General features: G+C 41.4%; 1 protein-coding gene across 1 annotated transcript in view; it reads left to right on the forward strand.

Moving 5' to 3' along the window:
* GADL1 (glutamate decarboxylase like 1) overlaps positions 1-15465 on the forward strand; it is a 190970-nt gene that overhangs the window by 63497 nt on the left and 112008 nt on the right. The window contains 2 exon segments of the mRNA XM_052636588.1: positions 3640-3704; positions 3994-4075. Of these exon segments, the coding sequence (XP_052492548.1) occupies positions 3640-3704; positions 3994-4075 (147 nt within the window).

Consider the following 15465-nt stretch of genomic DNA (forward strand, 5'->3'; position numbering starts at 1 on the left):
TTTCATTGAATATATACTAATATTTGGTAAAAGCAGCGATAGTCATATGAAGCTCACTAGAGTTATAGGCTTGATTAGTATGCAAATAGCAATATGTCAGGTAAATTATTTGTGACTTCTTTAAATGAGATTGTAGGATTTGTATCTGTTCACATTTCAACTTATATGTTATTGGTTTTTATAGACTTAGAAGTATAATAATACATTATGTCCTGAAAGATAATATGAAGTGAGTACTTTTGTGACTGTGGAAATAGGGGCAAAATCAAATATATGAGCAGTTATACTTAAACATTCTACTCTCATAAAAGAAACATCAAATATGGATTATATAGTTTTTGTAAAACAGAGTAACTACAGCAGTTTCCAAATTGGGAATGATGTTAAGAGATTTATGGAGCTTAGAGAGAATTGTGATTGATAAGATGTGAATGAAAACCTCTCTAGATTTTTTACAAATCAGAGGTTGAATTTTTTAAGAAAACCCTTTTATAAGGGAATATTTGAACCACGAAAATTGCTCTGTTTGCATGTATGTAGTATTAGATTAAAGTTGACAACTTTTTGTGTGACTTATTAAAGAAATTGGCTCTAACACTGAGACAATACTCACTCACCCTCTAATATTACAGACGTCATTCTGTTAATGAACATTTTAAAAAATGTTATTTATTTTTGGCCATGCTGGGTCTTCGTTGCTACCCACAGGCTTTCTCTAGTTGCTGCAGCTGGGGCTCCTCTTCAGTGCTGTGTGCAGGCTTCTCCTGTTGCAGAGTGCGGCCGGCAGGCACATGGGCTCAATAGCTGCGGCATGCAGGCTCATCTGCTCCACACACGTGGGACCTTCCCAGACCAGAGATTGAACCCAAGTCCTCTGAATTCTTAACCACTGGACTCCCAGGGAAGTCCCGTTGAAAAAATTCTATGCAGGAACATGTAGCTTTTCTTGAAGAAACTTTCTATACCAAGTTTATTAATTTGAAAGATAAAAAATTAATAACATTACAGTGATAACTTTGGCCTGTTTGAAGTTTTCTAGATGGTATTTTAAAGAGCCTTTAAAATACTGAAAACTGGTATTTACTTGGGTTTCTTTTTAAAAATGAAATCAGGATTGCTTGTTCTGCATTTTCCTTAAAACCAACTTGGCCAGCATGTACACCGTATCTTATTATTTCAAAGATACACATATTTTGTTTACATCTTTAATATACCTAATTGGTATGTTGATGTCATATTTTTTTCTTTCTCAGCGGTCCACAAAAAAATAGTTCCCTTACATCTGATAGTATCTGAAATTTGGTTAATCACAATGCATTTTTAAACAACTGAAGAAGAAAAACCTTAGTCGTGTTGAAAGTTTTGGCTGTGAGAGCCGGGGTTATTGCAGCCTCTGCCTGAGGCCAGGATTTCAGGGCTAGTCCAACTCTGCTCTGAAGCAGAGGCTGCGGCCGCTGCAAATCCTCACGCTCCCCACCACACTTCCATCCCAAGTCCTCATCCTAGAGAAGGTGGCAAAGACTACACTTAAAATTGGGGGCTTTGGGAGCTGCCGTCTTTCCTTTCCACCCTGCCTCCACTTCCCTCTCAAGATTAGCCCTACGATTTAAGATTATTAACTAGTCACTTAAAGAGAAAAACATAGGCAAACAGTCCCCGTGGCATCTAACTCAGAGGTCCATAGTGACATCCATTGGTTTGATGTGGCGAGCTTAGGAATGACGAAGTTACAGAGGGAAGCCAGTATAAGGAGGACACTGGCATTGGGGTGTTGTGTTTCTCCTTAGTTCTTTTGAGGAATTCATTTGTGGCTGACCTGTTTCTAACCCGGCCAGTACTATGCTGTGCTTAGTTGCTCAGCCATGTCCAACTCTTTGAGACACTATGGACTGTAGCCCGTCAAATTCCTCTGTCCCTGGGGATTCTCCAGGCAAGAATACTGAAGTGGGCTGCCGTGCCCTCCTCCAGGGCATCTTCCCAACCCAGGGATCAAACTCAGGTCTCCCACACTGCAAGTGGATTCTTTACTGTCTGAGCCACCAGGGAAGGCCCCAACCATGCCTAACCACCCTGTAAACCAGTGAACTGATGCCTTGAAAGAGCTCCTGGATTTTAAAACTGCAGTCCAGCTCCCTAAGATGAGCAGAACATTGTCTACTTCTTGAGGAGGAAGAAGAGGCGGAGGGCAGTGCAGGGGGCAGCAGGGAGAGCAGCTGTGTGAGTTGGGCAGGAAGGGTGAGAGTCCTGGGTGTGTCTGAGTCTTCCTGATTAACCCTCCCCCTAGTTGCCACTGGTAGGTTCTCAAGAAGTTGAAGGATATGAGAATTGAGAAAAGCAGGCAACTTAGAGTTTAGGGTGTGTAAGAGAAGTAAAAGAACCTAAAATGTAAGTGATTTTCATGTTTGAGAGGGTCAAGTTCTTAAAACGCAGGCCTGGGAAGGCTCAATTAGCAGGTTCAGATCAAGTTTTCCCAGAGGCTGAGGGCACTTGCCTCCACAGCTCAGCCTTGGTCACACATGGTCCGTCATGCATGACGGTGGGAGACAAGGGCAGGGACAAGGAGGCTTGACTGACAATCCTGATCATCGGTCCCTTATCTGGGAATCTTGAGGACGTGCCTGTGCACCAGTTTTGGCCCACAAACCTTTGGGAACTTCTGGGGTGATTGGAGAGTCTAGTCCAGGGAAGCAGGGCTGGAATGTGAGGCATTCGAGGTTCCTTAGGGTTCATTGGGCAGATAACTGTTTTAAGCAAAGGAGAGGAGAGCTGAGAATAAGGAGAGGAAAGGAAATCCCAGAGTCAATAAGCCTGGAGGGGAGGGAGGAAGAATCAGTGTGAGCAGTAAGAACGTCAGTTTGGTACTTGGAAACAATGGGACATTCACTCCCAGGGCCATGTAAGAGCCCAGCTCTGCAAGTGAGCCCCTCCTTAAGGGTGCAGCCTGGTGACTCGCTCTCCTGCCCCTGGCCAGCCCTGAATGGGAAGGCTGCTCTTGCGGCCACTCTTTGCTGTCCACCAGTGAGCTCGGCTTTTGTGATGCTCTGAGAACGTGGAGACCTCTCGTTTCCTGCCTCCTCCACACCCATGGTGCACCCAGTCTTGCCATTTCTTTCCATATGATATTGGGCTCTTTCTTAACTTTTGTTGGAGTTGTCAACATTGAAGGACTATTGTGTACTTTAGATTCTAAGATTTTAGAGCGTGTGGACTGTGTCTTTTGTCCACAGGCAGCTCAATGAGTTACTTACCAGTCTCTTTATAATGTGGGGATTTAATTCCTAAGTGTCACTGGAGACCCTTCTGTTGCAATGAGGTTCAGATCACCTGAGCAGAACTGGTGATCAAAATTTCCCAGAGTCCATTGGGAACTCAAACCAGGGCTCTGTGACAACGTAGAGGGGTGAGATGGGGTGGGAGGGGGGCGGGAGGCTCAAGAGGGAGGGAACATATGTTTACCTATGGCTGATCCATGTTGATGTATGGTAGAAACCAATTGTCCTTCAATTAAAAGTAACTAATTTTTAAAAAATTCCTAGACTCCATATTGGTTGAAACTGACTTACAGTATCAAATGACAACTGGCTGGTGAACAAATAACACTGAAATAACGTGGTTTGGGTTGTATCACTATCTCAACAGGCTTCTTGGGGTGGCTCAGCCTTGATGTCCAGGAAGCACCGCAGGCTCCTGCAGGGTATCCACAGGTAAGCGTGGTTCCCCAGGCCTGGTGCATTTTCTTCAGGCAAGGGGATCTCTCTGGACTTTGCCCACTTAGGTGACATTTTGATAATAGGCCCCAAACTAAGCACTTTTTTGCTTAAAAAAAAAATCTCCAAACAACAAACTCCCCAAACCACTCACACCAGGAGGCCTCTGGAGCGCTGACTTGGACGTGAATACTGAAAGCACCTGCAGGGGGTCATAGCATTCTTCCCACCAGAGGAAGCTGAGTCTCCCCTCCTTACCCTGCTTTTCCTCTGTTTAACGTAACAGAGCTGACTCTGTGGCGTGGAACCCACACAAGATGTTGATGGCTGGGATTCAGTGCTGCGCTTTCCTCGTCAAAGACAAATCTGTGAGTTTTCCTCTTGTGACCTTTGGGCTTGGAGGGGGGTGGATTACCAGATTTGCATTTTTGCTTGTGTTTTGTGCCTGGGGTCAGAGGTAGATGACAGTCTTTGTTAAGTGTTGATGGCATCAAGTGGAAAGATGAATGGGCCCAGAAAAAAGATGGAGTACTTCAGCTCAGGTAACCTGTGTTTGATTTAGGTGTTATATAATCTCATTAGTTATAGCTAAATGGTCTCCCCCGCTCTCTTTGGGGTTGTATTTTAAAGCTCAGTTTTAAACATTGCCAAATTTTTTCCCCCTTGATTAAGTCCAGGATTTAAGTTATCTTGAAACTTCTCCTCCCTGAGAAAGGAGAGCAGATGTGTGCCACACATTAAATTGAATGCCTAATATGCTTAGCTGGGGCTTGACAGCCCATTTTTATGGGAACACGTTGGTTCACGGCTGATCTCAAACCCTGATTTACTAGAGGACTGCCTGTCTCAAGCGACTGGCACTTAGCTTCTGTTGGAACACTGGGGAGTGCTGGAGACTGGTCTGGATCACTGTGAGGCAAGCAGGCTGAGGTTCCTCTTGGTTTGAGGTGAAAACCCTTTGCTTTCTGTGGGTTAAATAAGGATCCTCGTGGGCTGTGGCCCAGGCTGGGAAGTGCCGCCTCATCCTTAGAAATGCCTCCTCAAGATCTGCGCGCAGCGTGTGGGTGATCTTTCTCAGCCATCTGTTTACATCTTTTCCTTAGGGGACTCCCTGTGCCAACGCTAAAGTCATTTTCTCTTTTTAAGGAATTTTATTTCAAACGACAACCATATTTAAAATCTGAAATCTCATCGTGTCTGTGTCACAACTTTCTTTAAGAAAATATTTTGTGGTATTTGCATGTCAGTGAGCGCCCTTTGTGTTTTGAGATGACCAGAGAGAACGCTCATCAGAAACTATGGACAGATTCTGCATCTTGGGAATATGAATCTATTCCTTCATGTTTTATTAGATTCGCTACTCTGGACTGTGTTCAATGCCATTTAATTTCTATTACCTTAAGTTTTTAAATAGTAGAGTGACTGCATGTTACAACTGGAAGGTGGTTTAAGATCACTATACTATTTATGAACCAAAGAATATATTCAACTTGCCTACAATTACATATATAGGACATGAAAGAGTTCGGAGTAAATCAGGTTTTCCTGTGGTCCAGATATAAGAACAAAAATACTATGCTGAGCATCCTTCAAGTGCCAGGCATTTTACATCTGCTTTCCCCCTCATCCAGTCATCTGGATAACTTCTCTATCTGTTAGTGTGGTGCTCTCAGGAGTGGAAAATTTAAACCCCAAATTTTATGACTCTTCTTTTAAATAACTTTCTAGCTTTCATAAATTTTTCTTGTTGAATGATATTTGGAGTGATTTATCCAAGAATTGATTTACATTCATGTCCTTGAGGCAACTTAAAATTTTCTGGATCATCTAACTCTATAACAGTGGTTAAAATTTTTTTGGTGAAGAATTCATTCCTGGATCTCAATGCAAATTATAGTCCCCATGTCTACTCACACGGCAGGGATTAAGAGGTTAGGAAAATTGCGTTCATGGTGCAGAGCAGCACTTTCCAAAGCTGCCCTTTTTTGATGAAAGACTGTTTTCAAATTAACTGGAATGCAGAGTTGAACTGTGAGGTATGAGAGACGACCATCAGCTTAAGTTCTGTGCTGGGAGTTTTCTCCCCCTTTTGTACCTGGTTTCTGCCTCTGATGTTCACCCATACTTTCATGTGTTCTCCCAACGCCAGCTGCTTCCTACATAGGTCAGGAGCAGCAGTGCTGCTGGGCTTAGAAACAGATGTGTTCCCCATAGTCAAAGGGTATAAGATCTCACAGAGGAGACAGTGAACAAAGTGTGCCTGCCTGTGAATTGTTTGATTACTGATTTGATAAGTGCTCTGAAGGCTGCGTCAGACATAGTTAATTACGTATTCGCCAGCCATCATGACCTCCCTTCTGTCTCCTGATGCTCCTCTAACCAGCGCCCCCTGACAGCTAAGAGTCACCCTATGACACAGATATGATGAGGGGAAAATGTGAAACAAATGTTTTGGTTTCTGAGCGAGTTGGTATACACAAGAGGAGAGCCTTCTTTCCCCTTTTCTACCATGAATGCAGAAACAGTGTTGTGTCAGACCGTGATGTAGGGAGCTCTGACAGCCACTTTGTAGCCAGGAGGTGATGACCCTAAATTAAAAAGTGACAAGCACAGAAGAGCAGAACAGAAAAGGGGAAAGTCTTGGTCTTGGATGACATTGTATTCACTTTGGAAGTGCTCACTTCCAGAGTTTTTGTGATATGAGGTACAAGTAAGTATCCTTATTGCTGTTATTAATAATAAAACTTCTTCCACCAGGTAATCTATTACTTGAAGCTGAATGTCCTGGTATCTGAGACAGAAAGCAGTATGTTACTCATGCTATAAAGCAGACCTGAGAAGCTCCAGAGGGAAGGAACAGTGTGTGCAAAGTCTTTAAGAAAGGAGGGTCCTTTTTTTTCTTTTTCTCCTTAATTTTAAAACCTGAAAGAGGTTCATTGAACAATGAATAATGCTAAGATTGGCATGAGATGAGACCAAAAGATTAGGCAGTGGATGGATCATGCAAGGTCTTAGAAGCCATTTGAACAAGTTTAGATTCAATGTTTAGAACAGTGTAAGAATTTTAAAAACAAGGAGTAATCAGGAAAGATTTCCATTTAAGACAGCAATTTGGAAGGGAACAGAATAGATACAAGAAGAGAAAAGGCTTGCAGTACCCAAACAAGAGCTGATGGTAGGGTAGATGGGAAAATGTGATAAAATTCGAGATGTATTTCAGCTACCAACTAGACCGGGCTGAAGTCCCAGTTATATATGGGACACGAGGAGGAAGCAGGCGCCATGGTTGAGTCCCGACGAGTGATGCAGCCGCTAGGTGAATGGTTCCATGTAAGGAGACAGAAGTGGCTGAAGGAAGAGAAGATGCTAGAGGGAAATGTCTTAGCTTCAGCACGGGCTATGCTACATTTGAGATGCCGGTGAGGGATGCAAATGAAGGTGTCATGTAGGCAGCTGACACACGGATTCAAAGCTTGGAAAAGAGTTCTGGACTGGAAAACCAAATTAGGGATTGCTGAATGTAGGTGATGCTTGAGATCAGAGTGGAAGGGCTTGCCTTAGGGGGAGCTTTGGAGTGAGAAGCAGAGGGAGATCTTAGACCTGAAAAACTTCAGAATCTCAGTTTGGAATAGAAGAAGAGGAACCCGCAGTGAGAGAAATTAGAGCTGGAGCGGCCAGGGAGACAATAGGAAGACTAGCAAAGGGTGATGATAAGAGACGAGAGAAGCGTATCAGGAGGAGCGCAGCTGGAGTGCTGCTTCCTTAGAGAAGGCCCCCTGACTCACCGGTGTCACCTCTCCCTTACTCCCTCTCAGAGCCCATTCCCTTCCTCTGAAGAGCTGTCACATCTGTGATTATGATTTCTCATGCCTGAACAGTCCCTCCCCTAGGATGTAAGCTGTATGCAGGGAGGGACCAGGTCAGTATACTCACTACTGTACCCTGCGTGCTGAGCAAGTCCTCCCAGAACGAGGAAAAAATTAAAATTCACTGAAAAAAAAGAGAGTAATTCAGCACATTTAAAATCCTCACTAATGTCTGCCTTCATCTCAACAGTAGGAGTTTCCAACCTCTCCCCTACCCCAAATTATGCCTTCTGAGCGGTTTGAGATAATGGTGATTATAATGACAGCTGATGAGCTTTATTGCCTTGGTCCCAACCCAAGGGACTTCCCTTGTAGCTCAGTTGGTAAACAATCTGCCTGCAATGCAGGAGACCAGGGTTCCATCTCTGGGTTGGGAAGATTCCCTGGAGAAGGAAATGGCAACCCACTCCATTATTCTTGCCTGGAGAATCCCATGGACAGAGGAGTCTGGCGGGCTACAGTCCACGGGGTCGCAAAGAGTCAGACACAACCTAGCGACTAAACCACCACCACCCAACCCAAGGCTTGAGCGGACCTCTAGCAGGTAATTGACAAATAGCGATTTTAATTTGGACTTACTTCTCCAGTTAATGGAAGGGGGTAATTCCAGTTAAAGAAAACAACAAATTACTTAGTGAGCATACTTCTGTTAAGGGAAAAATTGATTCCCTAATTTGTACCCTCAGAGCTGTAACATTCACAGTGCTGGTTTCCTGATTGACTGGCTTGTAGTGTTTGCATTTTTAATTTCCTATATCCGTGAAGGAGACTGCCCGCGAAACAAAGCAGAGCTGTTACTATCCAAGTTGTACTATTACTAGCACTCTGCATGACAGCGATGAAAAGAAAATCAGGGATTTCAAAAAATCTGTGATTATAAATAGGTTGACTTTAGATATAAATGCCGGATCTACATGGGTGTTTTGAATCAAAGACAATTTTGATTCTTTGATCTAAAATAAAAGGCATATTCTGAGAATCAGATGCATAGATGGAGAAAAATCTTGGTACTGGCTTTTTGATTTTTAGGTTTATTGGAAGAACATTTTAGTGTAAAAAATCTGACAGTTATATGAAGATATGAAACATGATAATCAGATGACTTTTTGACTATGAATTATTCCTATCTGTTTCAACTTATCATTGCCATCCAGTACCAACTCACAAGGACTTCCTGTTTAACCTAGCAGCTATAGATGGTTAAAGGGACATTTTTTTTCTTAAAAAAACTATGTAGATAATAAGGATTTTTTAAATGTCTATTTCTATGTTTATTTCAGAAGTAATTCACATTTATCATAGACCAGAATCAGAAAATTCAGATAGGGAGAAGGATGAAGAAAAAGATGCCCTTTACAAATATCTGAAGATGCATAGTTTGTTATGCATATTGATATATTTAAATGTGGGTCTTCCCAGGTAGCATTAGTGGTAAAGAACCCTCCTGCCAAAGCCTGAGATGTAAGAGACACAGCTTGATCCCTGGGTCAGGAAAATCCCCTGGAGGAGGGTATGGCAACCCACTCCAGTATTCTTGCCTGGAGAATCCCATGGACAGAGGAGCCTGGTGGGCTACAAGCCATAGGGTCTCAGAGAGTCAGACACAACTCTAAGTGATTTAGTATGCACACATATTTAAATATACACAAGTATTTACCTAATATAAAAACATATTTTGATTTTAGCATGCCTGTTCTCTTTCACAAAACTGTGAATATTTCTCCATGTCAGTCTGCATTCTGTACATTTTCCATAGCTGCACAGTGTTCTATCATTTTGGTATTTGATAATTAACCTGACTACCTCCTTACCACTGACTAACTAGATTGTTTTGATTTGAAGCTAATATAGATATGACTGCTCCCTTTGAGGCTAAATTTTTGTATATTCTCCATTTCCCCCTATGAATAGATTCCTAGAAGTCAAAGAGTTGTGATCATCTTTCATGATGTTTTCTTATACTTTGTTTCCTAATTTTCCTTCTAAAAAATAGCTTACTTTCTCCCTAGCAGAGTATGAGCAGGCATGTGCGTCTGTGTGTTAGCCTTTGACATCGCAAGAGGTTTTAGCTTTGTTGAATTGATAGGCAAGACATTTGCACACCCATACTTACAGACACACAACCATTTTCCTTCTCATGTTACGCAGTGATGTACTGCACCTCCTTCTCAGGAATCTTTAGCTGGAAATATTGACCTGCAGTGCTGGGTTTCCTAGGCTTCAGATGTGAGGCCTTGGAGGTAGGCTTCCAGTTCTTTTCCTTTCATCTCCAGCCTGTAAGAAGTGCAGGATGACCCTAGTTTTTCTTTAGAAAGAGAAATAGCAGAGAGAAGAGGGGTAGGAAATCCGTTCAGAACACACACTCATTGGCTTCCCAGGCGGTACAGTGGTAAAGAACCGCCTGCCCATGCAGGAGACGCAGGAGACATGGGTTTGATCCCTGGGTCGGGAATACCCCCTGGAGAAGGGAATGGCAACCCACTCCAGTATTCTTGCCAGGGAAATTCCATGGACAGAGGACCCTGGCGGGCTACGGTCCATGGAGTCGCAAAGAGTTGGACATGACTGAGCGGCTGAGCACACACACTCGTTGAAGGTAGGCTGTGGGCCCAGCACTGCTACGAAGGGAGGAAAAAACCGAAAAGGAGACAAACACCACCTCCCCATGTGGTTCCCAAGGAAGGCAGGGATTTCTCACTTGATAACGACACCTGAGAAATGTGCTCTCTCTCAGACTGGTTTCAGTTTCTATTCTGAATGATGTTTGATATTTCAAAGGACTGCTATTATATGCCATTAAAAAAAAATTGTACAAGAAAAGAAAAAAGGGAGAGGAGGTGATTTATCAGAGAAACTAGGAAAAAATGTCTGCCTTTGTGTGGATCTCTTCATCAGCTCTGATTTTGCTTCATGGAGTTCCTACGGAAGTGCCTTCAATAGTTTGAAAATACTGAGCAATCTGATCATCAAATAATTTTTTTTCCTCATGCCAGAGAATGCTAATACTTTCTCTACACATGCATGCTTATATGCTTCTTTGAAATGACAGCCCCCTAGCTAATGAAGCAGGAAAGGGGGAAGGTGGGTGCTTAGAACTGATTGGAAATAAAGAGGCTTTTGACTGGCAGGAGAGACTTTGGTCTCCTGGGCTTGAGGTTGCTGAAATCATTCTTCAGATCTGGGAGACTGTTGCCTGAGCTGAGAGAATTCTTCAACTTTTCAGCAAGGTTGAGAATTCCATAACACCAGCAGAGTTCTTCAAATTCATGGTCGGTAAATAGACCTTTCTCTTTTTAATTGCTGAGTTTTCTTTAATCATAATGAAGAAAGTTAATTTTTTTCATGAGGCTTTTGGAAATTTATGCATACATGTGTATCTGTGTATGCATCACATTTTAAAAACCTCACATGGTATTAATAGTCGTGACAAACACCCCAATCATGTCTGCTTCCCTTCCCCACAAAGTCAAGACAGATAATAATTCATGTTAGAATTGCATGTGTTTAAAATCCATTATATCTTTTTCCACTGAGCAAACCAATAAAATTGGGTTTTAGGATTTATTGGGTTTGTATTGCAATTATCATTAATTTTAACAAGGGGATTTGTAGTATGTTTTAGAATTATGCCTCAAGGAACCTAGTTCCCTGGCGAACCATAGCCCTGAGGGATGTGTTAGTGCCTGACCAGGATTGTACTATCTGATTCCATCCATAGTTGCCATCTTGTTATGAATGGGCACAAGTCCCAACAAAGAGCTTATCTCTTGGTCTTGGAATCATCTGTATGGTGTGTGCATGCTAAGTCGCTTCAGTCGTGTCCAACTCTTTGTGACCCTATGGACTGTAGCCCACCAGGCTCCTCTGTCCATGGGATTCTCCAGGCAAGAATACTGGAGTGGGCTGCCATTTCCTTCTCCAGGGGATCTTCCCAACCCAGGGACTGAACCTGCATTTCTTACGTTTCTTGCATTGGCAGGCAGGTTCTTTACCACGACCGCTGCCTGGAACTCTGAGTTACTGGGGAGCAGAAGAGGTTTTACTCATTGCTCTTGACACACTACTTGGCGCAAAACTTGACTCTTGATTCATGCTCAATAAAAAGGTTTCCCCAAGTGAACTTCCTTTGTGTCTTTCCCCAGTACCATCAAATGGTAATGTTTTAAATGTGCTACCTACACTAGACCCTTTATCATGACAACCTGATCTCTTCAGGTCTCAAAGACTGTCCCTTCTTGCTGGCACTTAGAATTTTTCTTTTCTGATGGGATGTAGAAATTATTTGTCTTGTGCATAGGGTTTGAGATATCCACTATCTCCTTACATCCTGTTTCATGATGATGCTTAGGAAAGCTCTCCCCTAAACTGTGCCAATATTTGGCCTTTTGTCTCTGTGCCTCAGAGACCAATAATAAATCAGTGACTCATGCTTTCCTCTTTGCAGAAACCATATTGTCTTTCCCCTAGAAGGTTATTTTTGTCTCAGTGTCTAATGATGCTGTACTTCATTGGATATTGGACAAGCGGAAGAGACACTTGCTTTCCTAAGGCTCCCAGGTCCTCCCTTGACCCCTTCTAATGAACAGAATGACATTCACAATCTGCCAGGGCAACAGTGGTGCCTGTTTGTAATGTTGGACCCAGCATCTTGGCCAACAGTTTTCCAATTTCATCCTTGAGTTCCTTCAAACCTTTGGGTGGCTGCCACCTCGTCCTACATTAATTTCATCAGTTTGACTTGAATGAGTTGGGATGCTGCCCATGGCTGGATTTAATATCATCTGCCTGTCTATTTCTGGAGAACCTGAAGAGCGTGGGAATCTTTCTGATATCCTTCCAGGTAAAGAACTCATTCTTCATGACAGCCATCCCATGCCTAAGGGACCGCAACCTTTGCTTCTCTGCCATTCATCACAGATAACTTCAGATTTGCTAAGAAATGGCCATGAGGGGAAAAATAGGGAATTCTACCGTTGTGTCCTTTTGTCATCTCTAATTTGATAAAAACTAGCAGTTGAAAAAGTATCTCAGAAAGAAGATTCTATGTATGGATTGAATTTTTTTTTTTCTATCCTAACTTGTAACAAAACTGATTAGGGTCCCATAATATGGGAAGATTATATGTAAGTTAAAATCTAAGAAAAATGGGAAACATAAGGATTAGGGCATAAAAGGAAACCTGGAAAAAAGTTAATGGAAAAATACATGCTTCACTTGCCTCAGTGGGGTAGGCTACAATTTGATTTTAGAATATTTTAAAAGATTCTAAGTAGCTGTCTTTTTGCTTTTTTTTTTTTTTTTGCTTTACTATTATCTCACTGCACCAAGGCTTTCTCTTCTATTTCTGCTCTCTGGTATGACACTTGAGGCCCTTTTGACTTCTTGGCATGAATTGTTCCATTTGTTTTCCTTTGCACAATTCTAGCTGTCATATTTGTTGTTTTCCAAGGAAGATATCTAAAAACATATCTGACACTCCTAATTAGGCTTTCTAGCTTTGTTGTTTCAAGGCCAAATAATTTTGGAGAGTCCATTTTTTGTGCATATGGGGTTTTTCTTCCATGGCAATTCAAAATCCTGATATAAGTACATGTGAATAAGAGAGTATTTTTATTTTGCAGATAATTCAGAGGTGATAAGTAAAGATTAATATAGACTTTTAGTCATTGTGCTTAAACCCTAATTTGTACAGAAATTGTTGCTGCTGCTGCTGCTGCTGCTAAGTCACTTTAGTTGTGTCCGACTCTGTGCGACCCCATAGACAGCAGCCGACCAGGCTCCACCATCCCTGGGATTTTCCAGGCAAGAACACTGGAGTGGGTTGCCATTTCCTTCTCCAATGCATGAAAGTGAAAAGTGAAAGTGAAATCGCTCAGTCGTGTCCGATTCTAGCGACCCCATGGACTGCAGCCTACCAGCATATAATAAAAGAATTAATTGTAGACCGAATCAAAAAAGAGGAACTCTGTAAAATAATCACCATATTTTCTATATTGAAAGAGAATATGATTCCTGCACGCAAGCACACATGTGTTTACTCAACAAACATACTTACCTGTAGGTCAATATGATGGTGGTGGAAAACCATAATTTAGGGAGTTTTGTTAATTGCAAAAGAAACCAGGATCTTCTCTGATAGTTCATTCTGAGGGCTATTTGGGAGTTTAGAAGATACTGATCTTTTTTCAATTAATTATTATGAAATATAAGGAAAATATAAAACATGCATGATACATATATAAACAGCTTAAATTTATTTTTATGAAGAAGAATAATCAGGTGATTCCATACAGATTAAAACAAAGATCCAAAACCCAGGAATTCCCTTGTTCCTGATACCAACTTTTTAACTATTTTCTTTAGTTTTGTTTTGTAATTATATATTCTCAAATTATATATATATATATATTTACTTTTGCCTTTTTGAGATTTACATAAATGCAGTCACGCAGTATGCATTTTTTGATTGGGTCTTGTTGTTATTACCGAATCTTACCTTATGTCTCTAGGAATCACTCCATGTCACATAATTGGAGGGTTATTCATTTGCACTGTTTATACTATTCCTTATGAACATATCACCATTTGTTTATCCATTTGGCTATTGATGAACGTTTGAGTTAGTCTAATTTGGAGCCTGTACAAAATTTTGCTATGAACATTTTTTGTGCATGTCTTCTATATCCCTGAGATGCTGTCTGGTATAATTTTCTCTTTTCTTGAAGATTATATTTAGGAACTTCTTAATGAATCAAAAGGTAATTTTGTTTTTCCTGGCAATAGAATTCTGTCAGCTTCCTTTAGAACTCTAATGTGTGTGTGTTTTTTATTTCTTTTCCTCCTTTGGGTCTTTTGGTGTTGTGTATTAGAAAGTTAACTACTTAATTAATTCTTTCAATGGCAAAATGACTCCTTTCTCTAGTTTTCTTTAAAATTTTCAAACTTTCTTAATTTTCTGCCATTTATCTATAATGTTATTAATATGAATTTTATTTGGTTTTTGTCACTGAGACTTCAACGGGCCTCTCGAATGAATGTGTAGAGTAACATGTTTTATAGTTTTTAAAGACTCTCCATTTAATTACTGACCCTACCTCTTCTTCTTTCTTTGCTGGTTCTCCTATTAAATGCACATTATACTCCCTTACTGTTTCTTCTCTTACTCTATTTTCTAAATTTAAGAACTTTATCTTGCCTTGCTTTCTTCATTGTGGAGAATTTTAGGGCCTATTTGCAATTCAGTAATTCTCTCTTCAACTTTGTCTAATCTACTGTTAACACTATCCCTTGAGTTCTTACTTTATTACTGTCTTTCCAGTTTCACAGTATTTAATTGAATCTTTTTCACATGTAGACCGTCTCTGGGTCCTTGTTGACGTTGCGATCAGCTTTTATCTTCGTGAACATTCTGCCTCACAGCCTGCCTCTGCTGACGCCAGTATCTGGATTCCCGCAGGCGCTGTGCCTATCGTTTCTTCAATCTGTGAGACCTGGCTCTTCAAGAGAGGCCCCTTATTATATTCTTGATGGTTTACTGAATATTTTATTTAAAAATTTACCTTCAGGAATAATTTGAAACTAGAAGTGAAGCTCTCTTCCTTTATAGAGGATTTTTTTCTCATTTTGTGGGCATCTAGGGAGATTAGCAGTCCAGGACCAAGGCTTAAAGGTTCTTGAATCTTCAGAGTATAACTTTGACCTCTCTTTCCAGTGGAGAACTTTGGGTCTTAAACAAGAGAAACAATTGCTTTAGTCCCCTTGTTATACGGACGACTTTGATTCTCTGTCCTGAAGCCCATTAACTGGATGCTGGGAGGAAGTGATGGTGATACCCTGGGTCCCCACACTTGGTGGCCATACTCTCCCTTCCCTCACCCCTCTCCCTCCCTTCC

Source organism: Budorcas taxicolor, chromosome 1 (assembly GCF_023091745.1).
Source record: "Budorcas taxicolor isolate Tak-1 chromosome 1, Takin1.1, whole genome shotgun sequence".
NCBI classification, from domain to species: Eukaryota; Metazoa; Chordata; class Mammalia; order Artiodactyla; family Bovidae; genus Budorcas; species Budorcas taxicolor.